General features: G+C 38.4%; 1 protein-coding gene across 5 annotated transcripts in view; it reads right to left on the reverse strand.

The window, feature by feature from the left end:
* The window catches only part of LOC125772230 (longitudinals lacking protein, isoforms F/I/K/T-like), an 88,919-nt gene that overhangs the window by 29,225 nt on the left and 34,661 nt on the right, over positions 1 to 25,033 (reverse strand). For 3 of the 5 annotated variants that reach the window (XM_049443701.1, XM_049443700.1, XM_049443699.1), the window contains exon 6: positions 24,884 to 24,973. In XM_049443701.1, coding sequence (XP_049299658.1) covers positions 24,884 to 24,973 — 90 coding nt within the window. Of the gene's footprint in view, positions 1 to 663; positions 1,357 to 24,883; positions 24,974 to 25,033 lie in introns of all 5 variants that reach the window. The other 2 variants (XM_049443698.1, XM_049443697.1) reach the window with 1 other exon arrangement.

Below are 25,033 nucleotides of genomic sequence, written 5' to 3' on the forward strand. Positions count from 1 at the left end.
CTTAAAATCAAAAAAGGAATTATAAACATATACTAGCACGTATCACATCACAATTAACTTCCTGTTCAGAAAGTGATAAAAATGCAATTGCATTTTTTTAAGGAACTTGTTCTCAAATAACAATATCACAAAATAAGGGTACAATTAATAAGCTACAGATGTTGGAAATATTGAAATCAGACAGAACAAAGTAACATGAACAAAACAATAGCTTCAAAGAAAGAAATAACATGATAAAACAATTCGATAAGAATGAAGAATGATATAACGTGATGTGAAGTGTGCTGTAAGTGTATGTTGTTCTTGAGCGGTCGTGTTTTTACCGCAGGAATTAATTTTACAAACAAACTAACGTTTGATAACTGCTAGCTAACGATCAACGATCGCGATCAAGTGTAAAGTGTAAAGAGAGAAAAAATACAGATGATTCATACAAAAAAGTAAGGGGGTTTTGTATGATGTGTAAAGTAAATTATCATACACCGCGTGTATGTCTTCTGGACATTTTCATATAAACCATGTAAGTGTTTCTAAGCGAATCCAAAAAAAAAGATCCAAGATGAGAGTTTATGTGCAAAACGAACGAATATAGAAGAGTATAGATTGGTTTGGCAATTTCGTGTGAGTGTATGTTTTGTGTGGTTTGTGTTTGTTTTGTATTACCGCACTCATCGAATATGTACGTCGTCGCCGTGGTGCCGTCCGGATGTAGTTCCGTCTGTTTGATAATCTTTTCCTTTTTCAGCAGATCCTCTATCCGCATTGCATCGATGATGGTTGCGGTGGTGGTGTTACCAGCCGCCGTAGTTCCACCACCTGTTGCGACTAAGGTCGCACCACGCATAGGCAACATTACTGTCGTACCGGTGCTACTGCTGGTCGGTGGTTCGGGCGAAGGATCTGGATCGGCCGTAAAGAGAATGTAGTTGTTGTCCTTTTTCGTAACGACAATGTTTTTACTCTCCAGCAAACAATCGTTCAATACGACCGGCGTGGCGTGTGTGATAAGTGTTGCAGGTGTTGCACCACCACCACCATCGCTCGGTTCGGCCAGCGTTGCCGTTATGGTCATGGTTGTACCGGCTGACGTACCGGAAGCCGTCGTACCGCACAAAACATTATTCCCCAGCATTTCATTTTGCTGTTCCCTTTCGGGTTGCCGTAATCGCATCTCTTCATGGTGGGTAATGATAGGAATATCACTCTCATCTACCAACAGTGCAGGTTCCGACGTTGTAACCGTAATGGTCTTGATCTTTTTCGCACCGGTCACATTTCCAGTTGTACCGTTTCCAGCCTCACTCAATGAACCACCGGCCAGGCGTTTCGACGACAGTATCACGACTTTGCGTTTGCCTGCAACGAAACAAAGATGGTTGAGATACGTTAGAAACACTTGATGCTTTCTTCGCGCCCATCGAGTATTGTACATCCAATTGCTACTTTCACCAATTCTACTTTATGTTCACTTTGTGTGCGATGTTTTTGTATGTGTTTTTTTGCGGTTTATTAACCGAATTGCCTTAGGATAATTTTTCAGTGTTCCATGAAGGAACTTCCTTTGCTAAACATACATATACTCTGCTTGCATGTGTCAGTTCAATGTTTTCCACGCACTTCACATGCATATGGAAATAATACGTATTTATGTGTTTTTGTTTCATTAAAAAAAAACTATTGAACATTAATGGTACAAAATGAAAATTCAACTTTTGTGTGTAACTTTTAAGTTTCCATTTATAATTTTTTAACATAAAACCACTATTTTCTTTACCCTAATAGTGCAAAAAACTATTTGGATTTGGTAACATAGAATTTGGGTGTTATTATTTATCCAAAAATACAAAGCTAAAGAAGAACGAACCAATATTTCTTGCAGAGCGCACAATTACATGAATGATCAAAAAAAAGGAAGAAAAAGAGAAAAATACGAACAAATTTTAACACAGATCTGGCAAAAGAAGCATATTGTACGACACAAACACCATCATAAATTAAGCTGACACATTTCGTGTATCCATCACATTGAGATAGAGAGCCCCATATCCGCTTGTACTAATAAACCGGTATTTGTATTCTCTGAAATGTAGAATAAAAACTGATAATACTTGCTAATATGAACAAATATGTACATCACAACACCACACACATACACGCCAAACAAGGGGTTTTAAAGAATTAATTTTTATTGCACAGTTTTATGTATCTCAATACTTTCCCCCCAAAATACCTATTTTGTTTGTTGATCTCTCTGCTCTAACTCCATAAACTTTTTTTTAATTTGAAAATTATTTTACAGAAAAAGAAAAATAAATAGCCACTATGTTAAAGTGTTTGGAATTATTTTTTATCAGACGTTTTTCTAGTTGCATTCCCACATTTTAAATCTCACATTTACACCTTGTTACTATTAATATTGCAATATCTAAGCTAATTTTGTTAGGATAATATTCTTTAAAAAAAATTAGTGCCAAACCATTTAAAGCAAAAATATTTCTAAAAGCCAATGAGATGAAAGATACAGGATTTTTCAATTGAATAAGTTAAAAATGTATATACATTAACAAAGAGAATAGAAACTAAATGTGGGCGCAATAATTTTTCATTTTTTAAACAGATATACATAAAAAACAACGATATTTAACAAGCAACTTCCCAGAAGCGATTTTATTTCTTATTAGATTCATTCATTTGCTTTTGAGAAACATAAAAGCTATTTAATATATGGCAAACTGTTTTTTTCTAATTAATCTTTTTTCAAACATCTTGAGAATGCGGTAGTAGCAAAACTAGCTATTAATATTTAAAAGAAAGCATTATAAAATTTGTAATGAAACTATAAGCAATTTGAAAGAATTGTTAACAATTGTATTACAATTTCTGGCACAATTACCTATCCTACCATTGACACAAAACCCGCAATATGTATTAATCTTGCTAACTCTTGGTGCTAGTTGGTGAAAAATGCAACACTTATATAGATTCTATCGGATGGCATTTCTTTTAGCAATATAATTTAACTTTGTTGAAGATCAAAATACGGGTCTGATCGTTAACAGTAAACCTCACCCATCAGAGGCCGTAAGGAACTCTGTTTTTCTTCATCATACCATACATATCAGAAAAAGGCATCAGTTTGAATGGAAAACTTTTCCTTTTCAAATTTTAACAGTAAAATCCAAATACTCCCAATGCAGTTCATTCGTTGAGATGCTTCCGTATACTTAGGAGAAATGTAGAAACGCTTTCCAAGCCAATTATCCTTCAGCAATAGGTTCAATCACACACTCAGATTATGGGTACCGGAAAAGAGAAAAAAGAAAATAAAAATGTTATTTCTCAGCAATATTGCAAGAAGCATAGGAAAATTATTTAAAATAAATAACAAGTTACATCGGTGTCTACAAAACATCTTACAATACAAACCCCTAGGATTCCACGGACGGACATCAGAGTCAGACACGATTCGCTTCGTAACCGATAACCACACACACACACATTTATGTACTACATACAAATTAAACAAAAATTTAAATTAGTAAATAAAAAATTCGTTTTAAGTACATAGCTTTGCTTTTTTTGTCTTTGTTTTATCAGCATCAGCTGTTTCCTGTATTTGAATTCTCAACCGGATGGCACTAATTATTCGACATTATACTATTTTGTTCTAGCTGCCCTCTCTCTCTATCATTCTCTTCATTTGAACGAATCGCGTCGTAATGTAAGTTTCACTTGTTTTTTTTTGGCATCAATTCATTCCCTAACGATTGCACTATATTACTGTGTTTCCTCATTGTTTTTCAAAAGGATGATTATCTTGATTCTACATTATTCAAACGTAACAACAACAACTGTCTGGCACAAATTCTACCGACAAAACGACTTAATGAGGTTTTTTTCTTCTCTATGATATATATCACACTTTCTCTACTAGGTATATCTTTTAAGGTGCGATCTTTCACGCAAGCATAGTACATACTTCCGTAACGATCGTAAAGAACAAAAAAAAACTAACCGTAAACAAAACGCTTCCCTTTTGGCTCTCGACCGTTTGACAATTCACAATAAGAACGATCGACATTTTATGTGCGTAAAATTGGCCGTATTAAACCAATGTGAGACCATTCGCCACCCCCCTAGCTAATGCTGTCTTCTGTTTCCTTCATATCAGTACATAATTGACCTAAACAATAAATAACAACTGTGGGTGTGTTCGCCACAAGGCGCCACCGATCATCCCCACAAATGATATGTAAGTTAACCGATCTTAACCGATGTGTGTGTTTTTTGTTTTGTTTAGTATTTGTTATACTAATTTCAGCACAGATCGAGCTGCTAATCGTAAGTTTACTTTGCAACCAGCAACTAGAACCTAAAACGACTAGAGCAAAAAGGGGTATAATCATGTTAATAATGTTTGCCTCGTGTACAAACTATACGGCCTTTGTCGCATTATTATCAAAACCGAAGTATATAGATATATGTTTTGCTTCCCTAATTTGTTTGTTCATTTTCTCTCGCTAAAGTCATGCTTTGTCCACTTGTGGTTGGCACTTAAACTGAACCCACAATGATCACTTGACGCAGCATGTTGTTGGGGTTGATGGTGCAGATACTGTTGCTGCTGCTGGCGCTGCTGTTGACGCTGCTAGAAGTAGTACTTAATGCAAACACCTGACTCCAGGTGACGTTTCAGGTGCGATCCCTGTGAGAACGCTTTCCCGCACATGACGCAACGAAATTTCTTCATCCCGCCACACTCGTACCTGCGAAATAGACAATTATTCGGCAACGGAGATAGAGACAAAACAGATGTATCACATTCGGTAATTGTTCGCTTATATGCTACGGGTGTAAACCTTTGTTGTATAGGTAGCTATATAACCTGTCCTCCTTCCCACATCACGAAAAGGGACACTCAAAAAACATTGATCAGTCAGGCTCTGGGTCAAGGCTCACCTGATGTGTCGCTGCAGCGAGCTGGCATCCTTGTAGTTTTTATCACAATCACGCCGCGGGCACTCGTAGCGCCCGACGGCATTCAGATATTTGGACAGATCGGAAAATTTGACATCGTACAGGAAGTCGTTCAACTGCAGAAGACTCCGCCGGCCACTGTCCGACAACGATGCACTGGTGGGCCCTCCACTACGACGGGCTCCTCCTGCTACCCCTGTCGTCCCAGCAACAACCGCCAGCGAGGACGACGATGAGGTCGTAGATGACGGTACCACCGAACCACCTGAATAGGCAACAAGAGGAGAAACGAATCCGGAGGAACACATGTTCAACAACTAAACCTTTTTTTTGTTTTGGGCGCAAAACACTGAACGTACACGCACACATACACACGCACGGGGAAAGAGTAAGTGTGTTTTAATATATGAGTTGGTTGTGTGGTGAGTTTTGTCTGTGTGTGGATTTGTTTCGAGACGATCGAATTTTTTTGTTTTTTTAGTTGTTTTCATTTCTTTTTTTTAGGGAGGATCGTGATTGATAACGCAAAAAACGAACAAGGGACACTATGTAAAGGATAAACACATTTTGAGCGAAACACGTGTTGAACACGCAACGACACACACACATTAATAGCACGCTACTTAACAATTAAATAAACACGTAACATATCACACACGCGACACAATGAATGAAACACATTCAAGGATATTAAACAGGGAGTAGTGGAGGTTGATCTTTGCCAATTTTGAACTATATATAAAATTTTGAAACAAAAACAAAATGGTCCCCATTAATCAAACCTCACTCACTATGCTCTTTCGTGTATCTTCTATTGCTCCCGATTATTGGGCACTATTAAAATATTTCTAAGCGTATAAGTGTACAACGTGTGTTTGTTTGTCCTATTATTGCGTCTGGCAAAAAATAATACATATATGCGTGTATATGTGAGAGACAAAGTTTTAATCTTTCATTTTATAAAAGCTACTTGTTATCAAGGGTTTTATGTTGTTGTTTGCTAGCGTATGAGGATAAAACTTATACAAAAAAGAGAGACACTAAATTGAAATGTATTCTTGCATAATGGACAACAACACTCAAACAAACACAAACGCACGACAGATCACATGCGCACCTAAGATCCGAAAACAAAACTGATCACAAATATATAAGTTATTTTTCCACCATTTTTGTTTTTGCTAAAAAGGATTTGCTCCTTTTCTTGTAAGCTTTTCCATTTCTTCCACAAAAGGCACACACACACACGCACACACTAGGCATTTGCATATGTAAGTCTGAGGGCGCGGGAAGGATTTGTTTAGCTTTCACAAAAAAAAAACACACAATAGATAAATCTTGGCTATTTTAATCACTCCACATAAATGTGAAATCAGCGAGAGGATAAGTGCGAGTGAGATGCGCTTGAATACGATTCGTGTGCGGAATACTTTTCTTTTTCAAGATAAATGAAAAATGGTATAAAGAATCTTGGGCGACGAACGTTTCGTATCGGCTGAAACTGAAGAAAGGGTAGATTAGTCAACTACTACAATATACTGCAATAACATTTTTTTCTCCCAGCATTTGCTTTTTTCTAACTTAGCAGAGCGCACGAAGAAACTTCTACGTTCAACACTAGCGAACCACACACACAATGTAGCGAAGAGTGTTTAAAATTAAAATAAAAGTCGGCCTCTGTTTTTCGTTTGGTTCTACTGTTAGTCACAATTTACGTATTATCGTAAAATAATTTGGCTCATATTTATTGGTATGGTTTCTCATTTACGACATTTGCGGAGTAATGGTGAGATGGCGCGGTTTTTTTTATATATGTCTAAGTATCATAAATGAAGACACACCCGAGCATACTGTGTCCAACTACTCTCTACTGCTTTAGTCTCCATTCTCATAGCAACACTAACGCTAAAATATCATTGATTCGTCCGATAGTAAAAAAAAATCTTGAGAACAAAAGATCCTTAAACTTATGACGTGTCTTGGCATTAGATGAAATTATCAAAAACCTTAAGTGGTACAAAAGATGGAAAAAAACGGATAAGATAAGGATAGTTTTGTTCCCTATCTACCTTAAATATAGACTGCTGAATGTTTCTCTCCTGGTACGAATGCTATCCACATCTTTTTCTATTCACCTTGGTGGGGAAGAGTAGTCTCTTCCAAATGAAAAATTTTCAAAGTGAGTTATAAACCTCCGCAAATCACTTGAAGCTAGTTTACCCCTTTCTTCATAACTAGTAAAAAAATATGGCCAACAAACGCGAATGATTTGTTTCTGCATGTATTGATGCGCGTCCTGAATATCTGACTTAAAATCTTATTACGCTAGAGCCTCCAGTGTTAATAAAAGAAAATACTAATATCTACTATATCTGATCACTCCTTCTTCGGTTTGTGCTTTTTCTCGTCTAACTTTTGCTGCTGCGTTAAATACTATTCTTTGATGCAATTCGTAACCCTACACATAGCCGATTGTGGGGGCGCATATTACGTTTAATTTGGTTTCATCAGGTGTCCTAATCATGTGCGCCAGATTACAATCACCAGCAAAAGAGACAAAGTGAGATCAATCTCTCGCTTGGATTGATTGTTGCTGGACACTGGTCCTGGACACCACACATTTGGAATAATGATCGTTTTCATTCAATTTTGGTAAAATTGATATACTGTTCTGCTTGCAAAGTACAATACAAAATAGGTACAACGAGGTACAGGAAAGTTTTGTGCAGAAATAGGCACGTTGGAATAGTAGTAGTTCCGTATCACTTTGGCGACGTGTCAAGTTGTTAAAAAAATGCAATGCGTTGCCTGAACTCCAATGCATTCTCGTCTCATTTCGCAAGACATGCGCGCTTTAAAACATTCTGAGGTATACAAGTTAAAAATTACAATTACACGTTTAAGGACATAATCTTCCAAACTTTGTAATAGAAAAAGTCTCCTAAAGGCTTTCCTTTCTTGGTGATGTAAGCCGTAAGAAAGAAAAAGGGCTTCGAGCATAATTTAAGTTACAGAAGAGGAAAATAAACTAAACGACCGTAAAAAGAGTTGAATAAAATGAAGTACACACGCATTACGTACATAAGAAATTCGCAACGTCCCCCTCCCCAAGGAAATTGGAACGAACGCGAAATAGGAAACACAACTGAAGATAGTAAAGGGGGTCTTTATATAACACAAATGGCACACTGTTTTCCTGGCTGTCCAGATATCTTTCGGGGATGCTCTCTCTCTTTCCTTCTTTTACACTACTGCATCTGGGCAGGTACGTTCTTGAGCGCATAGTCGAAGAAGAGATTCTTAAAGTTCTGGTACATCATCGACTGCGACGAGCTGACCGGTTCAATCTCTTCCTGCTTCACCATAAGCGTATCGACCGAGAACTTCTCATCGAGACTGTCCGTTGTTCCGTTTCCGATCCGATTTCCTTTACCTTTGCCCTTTGTCGTAGCTGAGGCTGCAGCGGCGGCGACTGCCGCCATCGTTGCCAGATCGCTGGCCCCATCATTAGGATCGGCTTCCCGTTTGGAATATTTTACCTCACCGCCACCTTCGTTACCACTGCCCGAACCTCCGCTGCCGTTCGCAGCAGAACCGCCCGGTTTCATCGGGCCCGGTTCCATCTGGATGCCGTGCTTGGAAAGCATGTGGCGCACCAGATGGTACTTGCGCCGGAACTTCGATTCGCAATGGTCACAATGGAAGCGTGGCGGTATCCCGATACATTCGTCGCGCATATGTCGCTGCAGGTGCCGCTTGCGCAGATAGCTTTTATCGCAAACCGCACAACGGAACCGCTGCATCGTTATGTCTAGAAAGTTACTGTACAGGAGGCTTGTCATTTTATAATCTACTTCAAACATACCGAACATTTGAGTGTGTTGTGTGGTGTTTGCGAATATTTTGCAATCAACGAAGACGGGGGCACACGATGATGATGATGATGGTCAACACGAATCAGCACCGACGTTTGATAATTATGCGAATGATGACGATCATGATGATGAAAGATGATGATGATGAGATCATTGTGGTTGTACACACACACACCCGCGTACACATACAAACCCCCACGGCAGAAACAATAATCAAAACAATTTGGTTTTGTTTGAAATGATAACAGGTCACGCGTACATAACCGGAAAAGAAAGATACCGAAAGGAAAGAGAAGAAAAAAAAAGACGAAATGATACCAACGGTTGTTGAGTTGAGCTTACAATTGAAACGAAAACGCAGTTGACTTATTTTATCTCATTCGATCTACACGCGCTCTCTACCCTAATCAAATACACTAAGTAGAGCTGTTCCAAAAATGAAGTTTAAAAAATCTATATCTCTCATGTTTTGCTAACCTAGATTTGGTTCTAGTAACCATCTAGTAACATTCCATTTATCGCAAACAGAACCATTCACAGGGTGGGAAAAATAGTTCCTCAGATAAACACAGATAAAAAAAAACTAAACAGAAGCCCAAATGTAACGGGGCCCCCTAACAACATACTAAACACAAAAGAAAAACTAAACTAAAACATAATCAACATAAAAATGGAGTACGAAACTAAACTAAATACGTAAACTATGGTATCTCCTTTTCATGTCATATACCGATGGGGCGGTGGGCAACAACAGTACGGCATGTATCAACAACAATTTCTCTCGCCAATACATAACATTCATCTTCCGGGCGAGCCAATTCTAGACAACACGATTTCTAATTGACGTTGCATATATCGTGCAATGGGTGACAAAATATAATACAATAATTATATAGCTACTTAATAACTTCAAAATAATAATAAAAAAAAAACAAAAACAAAACAAAAGATTAACATATAATACAACTATTTGATTTGAACGATTTTCACGATATAATAAAAGTGGAAGAAACCTATTGACCCATTTGTGATGTAACGAGTTCAACTTACGAAGACCAGACAAGAGATGAAAAAACGGACGAAAGAGAGAAAAAAGCAATGTAAACATATTTCGATAATAGAAATTTGCGGTGAAAACGATTATACATGTGTGATGTACGTTATATTACACATTTTTACTTTGAATTATAAGCCTATTCCATCGTTTCATTCTTAATTCGAGCTAAACGAATGATTTTATTTAAATTCTTCCTGATGCGCAACTGCATATTTGCGCACAAATTTGTTTTATAAATAGTTTGCTCTAGCTTAAAGGCGAATCCGCACTCGAAACAATTTTTTTTCCTACAATTTTTCACTACTCCTATCTTCGTGGGCTTTTCTTCCTTTCTACTTGAGCACTTAAGGAACAATTAATGTTACAGAAAAAAACATAAATAAAAACAACTGAAAGGTATTTTGTAATACCTTATACATCCATTTTCAATGATAATTAACAGATTTTCTTCACTAGAACCTTCAGACATTCTTCTTGTGAATGCCGTGCTTTTGTTTGAGGTGAAGTTTTAAATCATAGCGCCAGGAACACGAGAATGGGCAATAATCACACCGAAACCGTTTGCCGGATGCCGTACTGCAATCGCTAGCTGCGCTAGACTGTAGGCTAGGCTGTAGCAATAGGCCAGATGCAACCGTTATCCTACCACTGGTAGCAATACGGGCCGACCCGCGTGATTCGCGTTCGTTACGCAACAAACCTCCACGACTAGTAGCAAGAAGTGACGATCGTCCACCCGGTGGTGGTTGTCGCACCAAACTAATCTCATCGTTTTTCATAGACGAAGAGGAAATAGAATATTCGTTTCTTGCGCTTGCTAGTAGCCCGGATTTTCCATGGTTCGGCATGATCGCACGGATCCTCAATGGATCCAAAGCTCGATCACGACCTGCGACTTCTTTCGAGCACATCCAATCGTGTCCCGGCTGCTTCCCGCACTGCCCGTCCGTATGGGCAGACGATGAAGAAGCGCTTACACTAAAGCTACCACTACTATCGACACCTTCGGCTGATAGCAAATGCTGTTGATGCTGTTGTTGCTGGTGCGGTTGAAGTTGCTGCTGTGCTACGGACGGTACCGGTGAGGTAGACAACGATAGCAACAGCACCTCGGCCGGGGCCATTGGTATAGGCTCTTCCGATAATGACGATGAATCGCGATGGCGGTTGTAGGCGGACAGCATCATGCCTGCAAGTGCATCTATCGAAGAAAAATCAAAACAGTAAAAGAACACCCATACAATGGGGCTCGGAATAAGCAACGGAATAAGCACGTTGGGTATCAGAAAAAAAAACGGGAAAAAGGTTGTTAATGGACACCCGCCACGTGTCGGTCAAATATGCAACTTTTTTTTTATTGGCTTGATAACTTTCTCTATCTCTCACACTCGGTTCGGTTCGTTTGCACCAAATGTCCTTTTCGATAACCATCTAAAAAGTAGTTATAAGGCGCTCAAACAAAAGGAGTCGTCAATGTGTAGTGGAACTAGGATAGCAACATTCTAATAGAAATACAGACACCCAGGCGCACTACGTCCTTTTTTTTTAAATGTTTTTAAACAAATTAGATCAACAACAACAAAAAAATAGATATACCAACACAAGTGAGAGAACAGCGAGTGCAAATTATATGAGAAAGAAGAAAGTTCACCATTAAAATAAAAGAAACATTAGCACTAAAACCAAATATATTCATTGATTCATGTTTTAAAAAAAAGCCATAAAACACAAGTGGACACATAGATGGGAAATAAGTTATTCAAAATGATTTGCCATCATTTGCCATCATCCGCCCGCACAGAAGAGGTGTGTTGTGATTGTTTGTGAGTGCTCCAATTTTTTAGAAAACAAAAAAAAAAGATGCAAAACAGTTACGGATGTTCTTAAGCATTACCACCACGAGTTTACAGTATTTGCAAAGCCCTGTTTTCCTATCCTCGTAATTATTATATATCGTTCTTTGTACATACACAAGTATAATTTTTCACCTGTTGTTTTTCTCTATTATCGCATATATTTTTTTCTTGCTTAATCTATGTTGAGACATTTTTAAGGGGAGATTTAAATACAATAAAGTAATAAAGGAACCTTGGAACCTCAACGAAGATTTCATCCAGGGAGAGAGTGACAGGGATTTAAAGAGAATCGACACTAGTGTGTATACCCAAAGGGGATTTACAAATAATTGCTGTATAAATAGTAGAAAAAGAAAAAGACAATCGTTTTAGTGTAACTTCATTTTATTGCGCATTTAAGTCATTACAAAGTGTCTCAGCAAAACAGCTTTCCTTGCTACAGGTAACAACAGTCGAAGTATGAACGGCTATGCATTGAAAACGATAATGCCATAATATGGAATGATTGTTACGACTTTATGTTTTTTTTAAAACGGCATCATTCGCAACGGTATGAAACAAAAAAATTACAATTTTCGCGCGCTAATGATATGCATTCTGCCGGAGCAGAATTCATCATCATTCATCGTCTGCACGAAAACTCGAAGGTGTTGGACTAAGGCCGTCCTCGGACGTAACACTGCTGGCAACTGTCGTCGCCGCCGTTGCCGCCTCTGCTGCTGCCGCAACAGCAGCGGCACAATGTAGCCTCGTGTTTGATATATGCGCCTTTAGGATGTCCTTGCGCGAGAACCGTTTCCCGCATTTGAAGCAACCGAACTGCTTGGCCACACCGCACTCATACTTCATGTGTCGCTCGAGCGTGTACGACAGTGCGTAAGCACGAGGACACCGAGGACATTTAAACGCAGCGGATGCAGACGACGCATTGGTCGAGGTGGCAGCGACAGTCGACACGACCACGGTTGTCTCGCAACTTCCATGCTCATCGATCGGTTCGCCGCTACTGCTGCCACCGCAAATACTAGCGCTTCCGCCACATATGGAATCGTCGCTGTTGCAGCAACTAATCGCCGCAGCTGGATGTAGTGATGCTGTAGACTGGGAAATGGTATTGCTTCCCGAGTTGGACGCCGCCGCAGCAGCGACTGCTGCCGCCGCCCGCAACGTAGCGTCCAGTAGCCGGCGGGTGTTAGTACGCGGACAGACACTACTAAGCCCACAGACGTCGGGCGACATTAGGCAGGGAGTAGCACCATGTTTCATTGATTTGGCCATCATGGTGAGCGCTGAAAGTAGAAAACCATCGACACGGATTTCGCACAACCGATTCCCGGGGCGTGGAAAGAAAGAAGATCGAACAAACGGAATGATGATAGACCTGGGCTGATAACAACCGTAGAGAGAGAGGGGGGTAAGAGCAGCAGAAAACGAAACCAATTCCGTCACACATCGTGTGTGTTTCAGACGTTGCTCGATAATATTTCGCAAAACTTTAAAACAAACCGAAAATAAAAACTAAAAGTTACTTAGACACAAACTATATAGAAATGTCATGAAAAATGTTAGCAAAACGAGGATGTGCAAGACACTTCTTCCGGTGGAAAATGTTCTTAGGAAAATGTTTAATTATTTGTGTGTGCTCTTGATCCTTTAAACCACAATTAGCAATCTCTTCTATACCAAGCCTTGTATGTTTGTTTTCTCTTCCACATAACTAACTTGAGTCTACATACTTGAGAACCTGAGAAGCAATTGTGAAACCCATAATCTTTAATAACTTATGTTGAAATGTTATGAGAACAATACTTGATTTGCCACAAAAAGGAAAACTTTTCAAACAATTAAAAACTTTGAACCAAAAGAAAATATGGAGTGGGGGGGGGGGGGGTGTGACGGAGATGCAAACTGTGTCGAACAAAAACAATTTAAGCTGTAGCGCGCCCTATATACGTGAAGCATAAAAATCTTCAACAAAACATACACACACACAACAGCCAATTTTAACCATGAAAATATTACACCTTTTTCTCTCACGTTGGTACGAAACACAAAACAAAATTATGAATCTATGTACGCGCACCGAGCAATGCTTTCTTTGCACTTTTGTAAGCTTTCTTAACAGCAAATGCTGCTTCACAATTTCAATTGCTTATCTTTTCAAATTTTTAATAAGAATGATAGAATGAAATCTTTTATATGCTAACATATGTTTGAGGGAGCGGAAGGGGGTAGTGTGGGATGGAAACAGTTAACGAACATAAAAGCAACAGAAAATTTTTAAAAACCATAAAATGATCTGAATCACCTTGACCCTTAACAAAAACAAACTGAAACTGATTGATTTTTTTAAGGAGGATTAACGAATTTGGCCAAAACTCTATTCAAGCGGCAGAAATTGGACGAAAGAGAACTCTACCCTGCGATGGAACGAACAATTCAACGCAAAACAAACGAAACGAAAGAATCTCATAATGTGATATTACCTTGCTTTATTATGTGCCATTGAACAAACGCTTTAAAAACTTTGTTTGCTCATCAGTTTACTGAAAAAATCCTTTTTATTTCGATTAGCTTTTAAGATATTCGCACTTTGCGGCTAACTTGTAAGATGACACACGGCGCAATAGAATATTTGGAACATCAAACAGCTTGCTTTTCAAATGTGAAAAGATTTTACACACAAGTTCAGTGATTGTCCTTTCTATCTGTACGATCTCACTACACATAACCGTGTGATTTACGTTTAAATTGTTTGAAGTTGATTAAAACACCTAACTTTATTTTGTTTAGCCTTACACAACGAGGCCATAAACTTTTCTATCTAATGCTTTATGTGAATAGGGAAAAGTTTGCCCAAAGACAGCATCACATTTCGCGCGCAACAACGCATTAAATGACCATTTGCATGTAAAGGGTGTTTGCAATCATACCGGTGGTGTAAAGGCTACGCAAGGTATGAAGATTACATGCATAACTAACACTAGAGATGCAAATTGTCCACACATCGGTTAAACAAAACCACGCGAAGATCATATATATACGCATGTGCGTTCCTTAACCACCCTCCTTTATACTTATGCAAGCTTAAGCCATCTTTTCTATAATGATCAATAAATTTAGTTTCCGTCCGCGAAATGTAATGATCCGCAGCAGAGGCCCAGCAGCATCGCAATGGCCGATCATCGCCAATTACCAACCAACGCACACACCTCCCTGTGGAGGTTGTTCCTTTCTTACAAAGATTTTCAAATAAAAGTAAACATTTAAAGGTATGTTATTTATTGTTTGGGACTGCATCGGGTACTATAATGCACACGGCACGCTAAATTGGCGGGGTCACAACACCATTAGGGAGAGAACCAACCCCTTTTTTTTACTACACTACGCTTCGAATGCATATTTGCATACCTGATGACGCTAATTGAAACACAATTTACGATCGAAAACGGGCATAGTTTTCAAAATAAAAATCTTTTCAATTACCGGCGTCCTCATATTCCAATGAAAGCATTACCACCCCAACAGGTGATCACTGGCAGCGGAGGCAGTCCACTGACATGGAGACAGTGCGCTAATGCGCATATGAAACGCCTAGGCTTAGCGCGACAATTGCTGGCAATAATGAGCACGTCTCAAAAAAAAAAAAACATTCCTGGTGTGTCACCATGCAAAAGGATTTCAATCTTAATAAATTTACTGCAAGAAATAGACATCTGCATAGCGAACGGCTATAAATTCACGTGGATTTATGCACCTGTCGTGCACAACATGGAAGCATCCTTCAACATTAAAAATGTCACCAAACCGTCAACTAAATTGTTGCGATGACACACAATCCAAACGGAACTTAATCAATAGTGTACCTTGCAATTTCATGTACTTAGAAAATAGTTTCAAATGGTTGTGAAATGCATGTTTTAAACGATTTGAAGATAAGATTACAGATATTCATATCCTTCTAAAAAAGAACTTTCTGATTTTCCTCAAGAACTTTTCTTGTGTAAAATCTACAGATATTCGACGAGCTATACTGTTACAGAAGATCACGTATATTTGCGTATCGAGAATTTCTAAGAATGAAGAATCCGAGTGAAATATAGTTTATACTTCAACTTTATCGTGTCAATTTTGATAATATTCTGTAATTTGAAAGTTTGATTTGGTTTTGGACGAGTATTTCATGCGTCAACTTTGCATGTTGTTTCCCATAAGTTTGGTTGTAAACTTTAAGGGAAAAAAATCGATTCGATTCTAGCAGACTATATTGTGATGTCATATGTCCTATTAACGCCCAGTTTAACGGAAGTTTAACAAAAATACGCGCGTGTAAAATCTTCATTATTGCGCAAACAAAAAATTATATATATTTGTTTTTGGCAGAGAAAATGAAGATAAATCTTCAAAAATACCAACAATCATAAACTTTTGCGTAACGCAAAAAATTCTATATTTTTTAAAAATATTCAAAACAATAAAATAATGCAACAAGAGCAATGATTTGCACAAAAATTAAACAAAATTGCACCTGTAACACGAAATGATTGTAATTTTATGGCAAATGCATGGCGCTCTATACTTTGAAACTGATTTTACTTGCAATAAAGACTCTACCACAAATCTTTTCATTGCCGAATAAACTTGATGTTCGAAATATTCTATTGAAATGTGTACCATCGGTAACCATATCCAGTCTCGGTGAGTGTGAGAGCATCATGGTATACTTACATATATTGTGCCTTATTTAATAGATGCTCGTCGTCTAATTCTTTCGAAAATCAGAATCGAAACGGAATCCTCCAACGCCGTGTGTTAAACAAAGCAAAACGTCCATGTACAACGATGAGATCGTATCGCATACCAAACTTGCATTACCACATTCATTCATCCCATACACGCATGTCACCAACAACGTAAGTCACACAAGTCTTTCGTGAGAAGGAATTTGGAAGGAACTCAACAATTAACAGTGTCTTGTCAGTTTGTGGGAGATGCTTGCTGTATAATGATCGGCGACCAAGGTAAACACACCAACCAAATCAAATTGATTCAAGTACAATTCAAATATTAAAATAAACTAAAAAGTGATTTCGTTTGTATCACACAATAATCATTATTGTTCTTTACATTTAAAAGAAATTTAAACATCTTGATGGCTTTAAGTGTAACGAATAATGAATAAAGATTCAAAAGTAATATAAATCTTGAGATTTCATCAGTGTCTACGTCAAGTCGAAAGTACTGTAATATTTGTGCTATGTTTATGAACGTGTGTCCAGTAGGACTTGGAAAAAGGTTTCCAGTTTGAGTCAATTTTAAGTCAAGCAAAAGGAAAAAAATAAGAATGGATGATCAGGAATGGAGTGTTTTTTGGAGGGGAGTAAGGATTATATTTATGGAACAAATATAAATCATAAACTATCTTAAGTTTAATACAATGTTCCCATGCAACGATACTATTGCATCAGGAAGCATACTTACCTGCATTCTCGTTCCCTGTTTTCTTGCCATCGTTCGTATCTGCCGAAACTCCAACAGACAAACACTTTCACAACCTTTCTTTGCGAAGCCACAGAATGGAATTGGAAGGTGTATTCAAAAACGCATATGCCAAATAGAAAGTCGTATATACAAGTAATGCGGAAAGTAGACAAGAGGTTTATCTCTGATTTTTTTTACATACATTAATATTTTTGATTAAGTTTACACATGATTGACTTTAGACTTAAAATGAAAAAAACTGATACAACCGTGTAAAATTTCAATTTCGATTATAATTTATGTCAAAACTATAAAATATGTCGTACATTGTTTTCCCCCATCTTGGTAAAACAAGTAGGTTAAAATAACATGAAGAATACACCTCTTCAACGTCTTCATCCGTTCCGCAATATTTCGTACACCACTTTCAATTTAGCGCAAATCTTACCTTTCTACATCCTTCTTCCACTGTGCTTCCGTCGTATGCAAAGAACCATTTACCTCACTGCAAACCGGGTTTTATGCCGATTTGCAGCTACAAACCATAACCACAGGAGATGAATTGCCGCGGATTCTGCTGAGTAACGTTGATTTTGTGGCTGCATCCACTGCTGCTGCTGATGATGCGATCGATGCACACAACCGGGGCGGGTAAGTTGAATGACCCGCGTTCTTGAAAATCGACTCCATTTTCACCTTCAAAAACAATCACACAACACACACACACCGGATATACAACGAGAGCCACTAACACAATATCACACTGATCACACAGCACACTCTTTAAGGTATCGAACAAAACCAACTCCACAACGAAAAATCACCAACATGATCACTCTTTTCTGCCGATACGCACCAGCAGACACTTGTTTTCTTTGTAACACAAAACCGCACTTGCAATTTATTGACAGAACGATTCACGCGCCAGCACAAAAGCAGCATAAAACGGAAAGACGAGAGTGTGTGCAACACTCAAAATGAGATGTGAACTCATTTGCATGATTTTTTTTTTGTTGGTAGGCAGGAAACAGAAAGACCTGAACGAAGGTACGCGACGCGATCTTGACAACGAAAAAGGCATATGAGGTACCGGGGGTCGCGGAGCACGATCGCGGAATTTCATGATCAACCAAAAATCGGTACGCGATAAATACATTCACGAGTAACGCAAAGAACATGTGAAACGAGACACGATAAACTACAGGGAAATAACCGGTTACCGAAATGAACGCGCATTCGAACACGATCGGATGACCGCGGAGATTTGGGTTTTACATTTTGACAGATTTGACAGAACACAGGCACGCCACGGCGTTACTTACTCTACCACTACCTACACGAGCGACAGAGAAACAATGAAGAAACACAGTGAGAAGAACGACCAGAGACAGAGAAGAAGAAGAAGAAACGTATCCGAAACAACACCCAACGAATAGCGCCAATTCCTTCCAATGAAGATTAAACAACTACGGGAGAACTAAAATGCTAAACAGAATTGCTGCCCATATTAATCACACTCTTTAAACGTTAAAGATGTGGAGGAACATATTATTGATGCTATCACGCCTTTTTTTCTTGTAGGACAATGCCCTTCCTCTACCAAGGCATGCGAAGTGAAAACTACTTGATAAATTTGGTTATGATTATATATCAACCCCGATACTCTTTAGGCACTGAAAAACAATCAGAAGAGTATCGCAAAATACTACTAGCCACTAGGGACAATACAACTGTTATACAAACTGTCATACAACTCTATGGGGAATCGTCATTCGCATGTCAATACATTAAAATGAATGCAACGAAACCCCCACGAACAAGGGGTTAGTGGCTTAGTAAGTAGATAGTGGCTTTTCATCACAAATGTTTCTTTTCCCCACTTCCTCGATGGACGATGCGCTTTTGAAGCAAACAAAATGAAAGCAACGCCAAATAAACAAATTTGAAATCGAAAAACTAGTCAATTGACAACAGTTGCGACGCCGGACTCGAAACAACAATGTAATACACACACGCATACGAACAACGACCATGGAGTGGAAAACCTTACAAGAGCGAAGATTCACATAAGCGCTCCCCCCCAACGATTGCTTTGTATAACACAAAAGCAAAATCAACTAAAAATAATATGCGCTATAGGGAAATATGAACGATAGAATAAAGTGCGCGGAGAAAAGAAGTGTTGGAATATTAAAAAAAAAAGAAAAATAGAAACTAAAACAGATTTTTTTGTAAAATAATGAAACACAGAGACAGTAGTGGAAGAAGTGAAAAACAGGCATTGGGCGGTGTTTGTAATGAAAACAGCGGAAAATGGGATTATATTCGAACAATTAGCTTTAAAAAGAGAACAGATAATCGTGAATACCCTCCCCCTCTTTTGTGCAATTGTAAAAATAAAAACAATAATCAAATAAAAAATTACTCAACATAACACGAATTGCAATTTGTAAAGGTAACAAAAAAAAAGAAACATGCAACAAAACTTTTACAATGACAAGCTACAATATATGAATCAAAACGTGTGCTTTGTAGAGTTGTAAAACAAAAAAGCAATACTAAAACTAAACTACTTGCATGTAAGAGCGAAACAGATCATGTTTAATTTATAGGAAAAAAAGGAGAAGCGTATAGAGGTATAGGCGGTTTAGAAATAATGTAGGAATTAAAAATCATTTTTCAACGGCTCGCTGGGCGACTCTTTGTATAACGTATATCATACGTCGTTTCTACAAGCTATCTATTTTGCTTTACAAAATTATCTACGTATTATCTAAAACATGTTTCAAAATGATTATCTTCTAATCATATAGTTTTGCTACAGCACATTCGGTGAGGAAGCGCAAAAAATCAATTGTAACAATGTTTCCTTTTTAAAATGTTTAAGGATTAGATCATTGCATTCATATCCCAATCGTAATGGTCACCAATACCTTCACAAAGAGAGACCAAAACTAAGTAAAAAGCAATTGAAATTAGCAGCAAGTGCGCGCTCGTGTACATATACTTCCATCATCATATTATATTGTTCTCCATTCCCAAACTCAGATTTATTTCATCTGATGATTGATCTGGCGATAATGTTTTATGCAACAACAACAACAAAAAAGGGAAACAAACAAAACTACCCCGCGCAAGAGTGAGAGAATACACATCCACAACCTGCCAAACGTAGAATGGCAATAAAAGGAACGCGACAAACAGGCCATTTTTGCCTCAGAGGCACAAAACACATCTCGACTCGCAACCACCATCACCACCACCACACCCCATTATAAATAAAACGAATATATGACGCGACAGCGACAAATTTGCATCAAGGCAGGCGCCCCCCGGACATATTTACGATTCACCAATAAAACAAAAAATGCACCAAACGCTAAGATTGGAATTTAGTAAGCTCCCCCCATTCACCACGCCACACAGCTACCATTAGAAAAAAAACATCTCTGCGCTTTAACGAAAGCTTAGCACTAGGGCAAAGTGGTTTTAGAGTTGTGTCTTAAAGCCATATACAAAACATTCAATTAAATTAAAGAAAGCTATTAATGTGATAGATCACAGGACAAAACACGGATGGTGTGCTTTTTTCTTTGTTTGGGTAAAACAGTGCATTAACGGGGGGATATATTAAGGATAAATAAAAGTGTATAAAGGAGAGAGAAAAAAAAGTATAAAAACGAAAAGCATTTTCAGGTGAAAAGGGGATGATGAGTTGTGTATGATGAGAGGGATCGTTTGAATGGGAAGAATAGGGAAAGAGGGATGAGATTCTTAACAAAACACAGTTATACTTTTACTAAAATAATGCATTAAAAAAACAACTTAATCATATCATTAACTAAAATATCTCATGAACTAAAATAAAAACTTTTTCTAGTCACAATTGTGCTACGGCTTAACGGTATTTGCAAACACGGGGGAAAGGGAACAAGTTAACACAACACTACACAACCACCAAAAATAGATATTCATCAATTTTTCAATTACTAAATAAAACATTTTGTTAAAAAACTAAAACAATTACGTAATGTACACGCAAATGCGAAACGAACAGATTTTCGTTTTAGGTTGTATGAAAAAAAATTACAACAATCATTAAAATCTACTGATTATAAGGTTGTTTCGGGAGCATTCATCAAGAAGATGAAAGACCGTATAAAGTAGAAGCAAGAGAATCATTATCATTAGCTTAATAGGGACTGTTATATCCTGGTGTGACAGGAATCTGGTAAATATTTTGTCACCCACATCCTAACAAACAACAAGTGAAAATAAAAAGAAATGGAAAAAATGCCTATCAGGATACTCGGGCACAATGGGCCGGATGAGCGAACAAACCCTCATGACAGATACATCAAACTTTTGTTGCATGGCGCGGGAAATTGATCGCACAAACTTTGTACATTTTTTACAATGAAGTGAAGACACTGCAACGACTCCTCTGCATTTCTTGTTCCCCTCAACCTAAATTTATTGTGCGTCGTTTGTGGCAAAAACGGGAACGGAAAACATCCCCAAAAAAGGAAACATGGCGCCCTATACAAAACACACACCAATTGCAAAAAGTCAACGGGCATCAACAAAACGAAGCCAGATTACGGTTAAACGTTCGGGATTGTATTGCTGATCCGCTTAAGGAGAAGGAAGGACACAACCACTCAAGAATACCACTGAACCTGACATATACTTCCACACAAAGCTCATCTCAAACGATCCCCAATGCCATGTTGGGGATCTCGCTAGTGCAGTAACAATAAATAGCATGCAGTGCACAAAAAAGGGCAGCTGGTAAGTGTCACAAAAACTACACCCAGGAGAATTACATTTTATTTTCCCTCTGCTCAAGAGCAGTGCACCATCCTCATGATCATTCGCTGTTACCATTGTGATAATGATGATCGGATGCATTCTTAAAACGCAAAACTGGCCACACACAGGGGGGAGGAGTGTGAATACACCGAGCGTGATGATGGCCATCATCATCGGTGGGACGTGTATGGATTTACAATAAGATTTAAGCAAAGGAACACACACAAAAAAATCATCCGCCAGCATCAAGGCACGGAAACACACGTTGTGCGTTGTGATGCGAAGGGAAAAAGAAAAGGAAGGACAGTTAGTAGGTACAAGCGCAACTGCAACTGATGTGCGCGTCCGTGTTAAATGTCATTCCTACAGCGGCGATGGAAAATGTGAAGAGGACACCACCAAGGCAGCGCTTGCTATACTCGCTCGGGTGTGATGTGTTTTACTCCTTTCGCCCACGCGCGACCGAAACCGATCGAGGAGTCATAAATACAGTGTTGTTGTGAGGGATCAGACAAAGAGTGCATGGCTGCAAATAAAACACAAACGACAAAAAAACACTATCCACATGTTTTAAGAGCTCTCTAGCCCCCCACTTTCCTGATCGTCCAAAAAAGGTTGTGGACGCGGCGCGGATTGTTGTCGGGAGGTCAGTCATACGCGCGATTTTTTCTACTTCTCATTGCAACAGTGCAATATAAATGCAACGTGCTGTATTTTTATGGATTTTTGACGCAAGTGTACGAACGGACACGAGCGCGTGTGTGTGATGACTTTAACTTAACTTTGGCGAAGGTTATTAACACCGATCATTTATATCGCTGCATCGCCGGCTTGGTGTGAGACACACGCGATCGTCTCTCTTCTTGACGACGTGCGGTTTTTGTGTGTGTCCTTCCTGCTTCCAAAATGCAATATAATTTTTTAACTCGTTTTTTTTTCTCAACACTTTACCCTTTAGCATATTATGGCATGCAACACCAACTAACCCGAGGGTACACACCGGGATGAGGCTTTTTTTCTAAAATAAAAATCCAAACACAGTCATAGTTTGTGTAGTTCTTGCAAAGTAGCATTTGCGCTAGGATATAGACATTTATCTTCTTAATGAAAAAAAACAACAAATCTGCCATCTGAAAGCACACAAACCCCAGTATCATAATACTTGATGCTTTCCAAACGGAACGAGGTTCTTTCTCGTGCATTTTTCTGTGCATTTCGAACAAGGCCACATCTTGCCTGTCGTCGTCGCAATTGTAAGTAGCACAGCAATGTATTGCAACGACGAAGAAAAATCCGTGTAGGTGGACATTAAACACGTATATTACGCGACTTATAAAACATACACAACATTGCAGGGCTTTGGCCGTGCTGAGAAAACCACCATCTCATCATCGTTCTTCTTTGTGCAGCAGCGAGCGAGCGATGACGCACACACAAGCTACGCACCACCAGCAGCATCAATTCAAACTGCCACCCACCTTCGGAAGGGTGTACACCATACCATGTGTACTACACACATCCAACAGAAGGGGGAAACGAACTAAAGCCGATTTCACCCGTAACTAAGGGTGATCATGGAGAGGAGGTGATCATTGTCGTTAAAGAAGTACATTTTCTCGGTAGGTAGAAACCATCATATCGTTCCTATTGGGACATTTATACTCGACTGTCACTTGTTGCTAGTTAGTAAAAGGGGGGTGGGTTGTCCTTCTTGTGAACCATTACTGTGTGTTTGTTGGAAAAGAGACAGCTAACATCTTATTTTTCATAATGACAATTCTCAAAGCTAGCCTTACAAGCGCGCGCGCACACACCCGTCCCAAAGTGGATAAAATAAATTAAAAGCTCCTTAACTATACGCAAACGCTACACCATACACCATAATTGTTCACAACCGTCCACACATAGGCCACTAGAGCTAATGAGTATTCTCTTGCTTACTACTTATTTGTGATTTAGTTAACATTAACACACATACACACAAGGACAACGTTGCGTGTAATAGCAGCTGGAGGAGAGAGCGGGTTGAGAGGATTGTGTTGCAGAGTGTATTAATTTTGTTGGGAAAGGATTAATGTTTTGCATCGTTTTTACTTTGGTCATGGAAAAGCAAATGAAGTGGTGTAGTTTAGTAAAGAGAAGGTAATGAACAAAATTAACATTATTAATACTAAGGGGCAAAGATTAAGATTGTTTGAAATTGCTCTTTTGTTCTATTTTTGCTTGTGTTGTATTGTGATTATACCTTTATATATTTTGTTTAACAACGAAAAAAAAAGAGATCAATTTTGCAAGTAATAATAATACAAAAACCAAACAAACAAACTATGAGAGATAGAGAAAGAGATAACAAATTTACAATGTCTTTTTTTCTTTGGGAGGTTTTTCGGCTTTTTGGAAAGACATACGATCCATAAGACACTATCCAATAAAAAAAAACCACCGGTAAATATAAGCGCCTACCACCGCGACGAGAAATGCATATCGAGAGATTCAAATGCAGTTACGCTTAATAACTTTAATATTTAAATATTTAATAGCTTTATCGAAATTAGAGTTATAAGAGATATATTTTTTCTTTTATTCTAAAACACAATAAGCACAACATTTCTTATTATATTGATTTACAGTTTTATAAACTTTCTTCTGTAAATTTTACTATTTCTCGATATGATTTGCTCACGCCTTGCTAGGTAATGTAAAACGCACGAATATATGCTTGTTTTTAGCATATAGGAATTAATAGAATCATTATTTAGGATAGTTGCACGTTTTATGTATCGTAAATCTTGACCAAATTTGAAAAGATAGAAACGCTCGCTTACCTTGTGCGTCTCGATGTTGTCCACCGACTGCATCCTGTGCGGCAATAAACGCTTCGTTCTGCTCACGTTCCATCGGCCATTGTGCATACCCTGCACGATTATATGGATCCAAATTCATGTTTTCCCCCCGGTTCGTGCCAAGTGTGTAAC

This window comes from Anopheles funestus, chromosome 3RL, assembly GCF_943734845.2.
Source record: "Anopheles funestus chromosome 3RL, idAnoFuneDA-416_04, whole genome shotgun sequence".
Taxonomy (NCBI): domain Eukaryota; kingdom Metazoa; phylum Arthropoda; class Insecta; order Diptera; family Culicidae; genus Anopheles; species Anopheles funestus.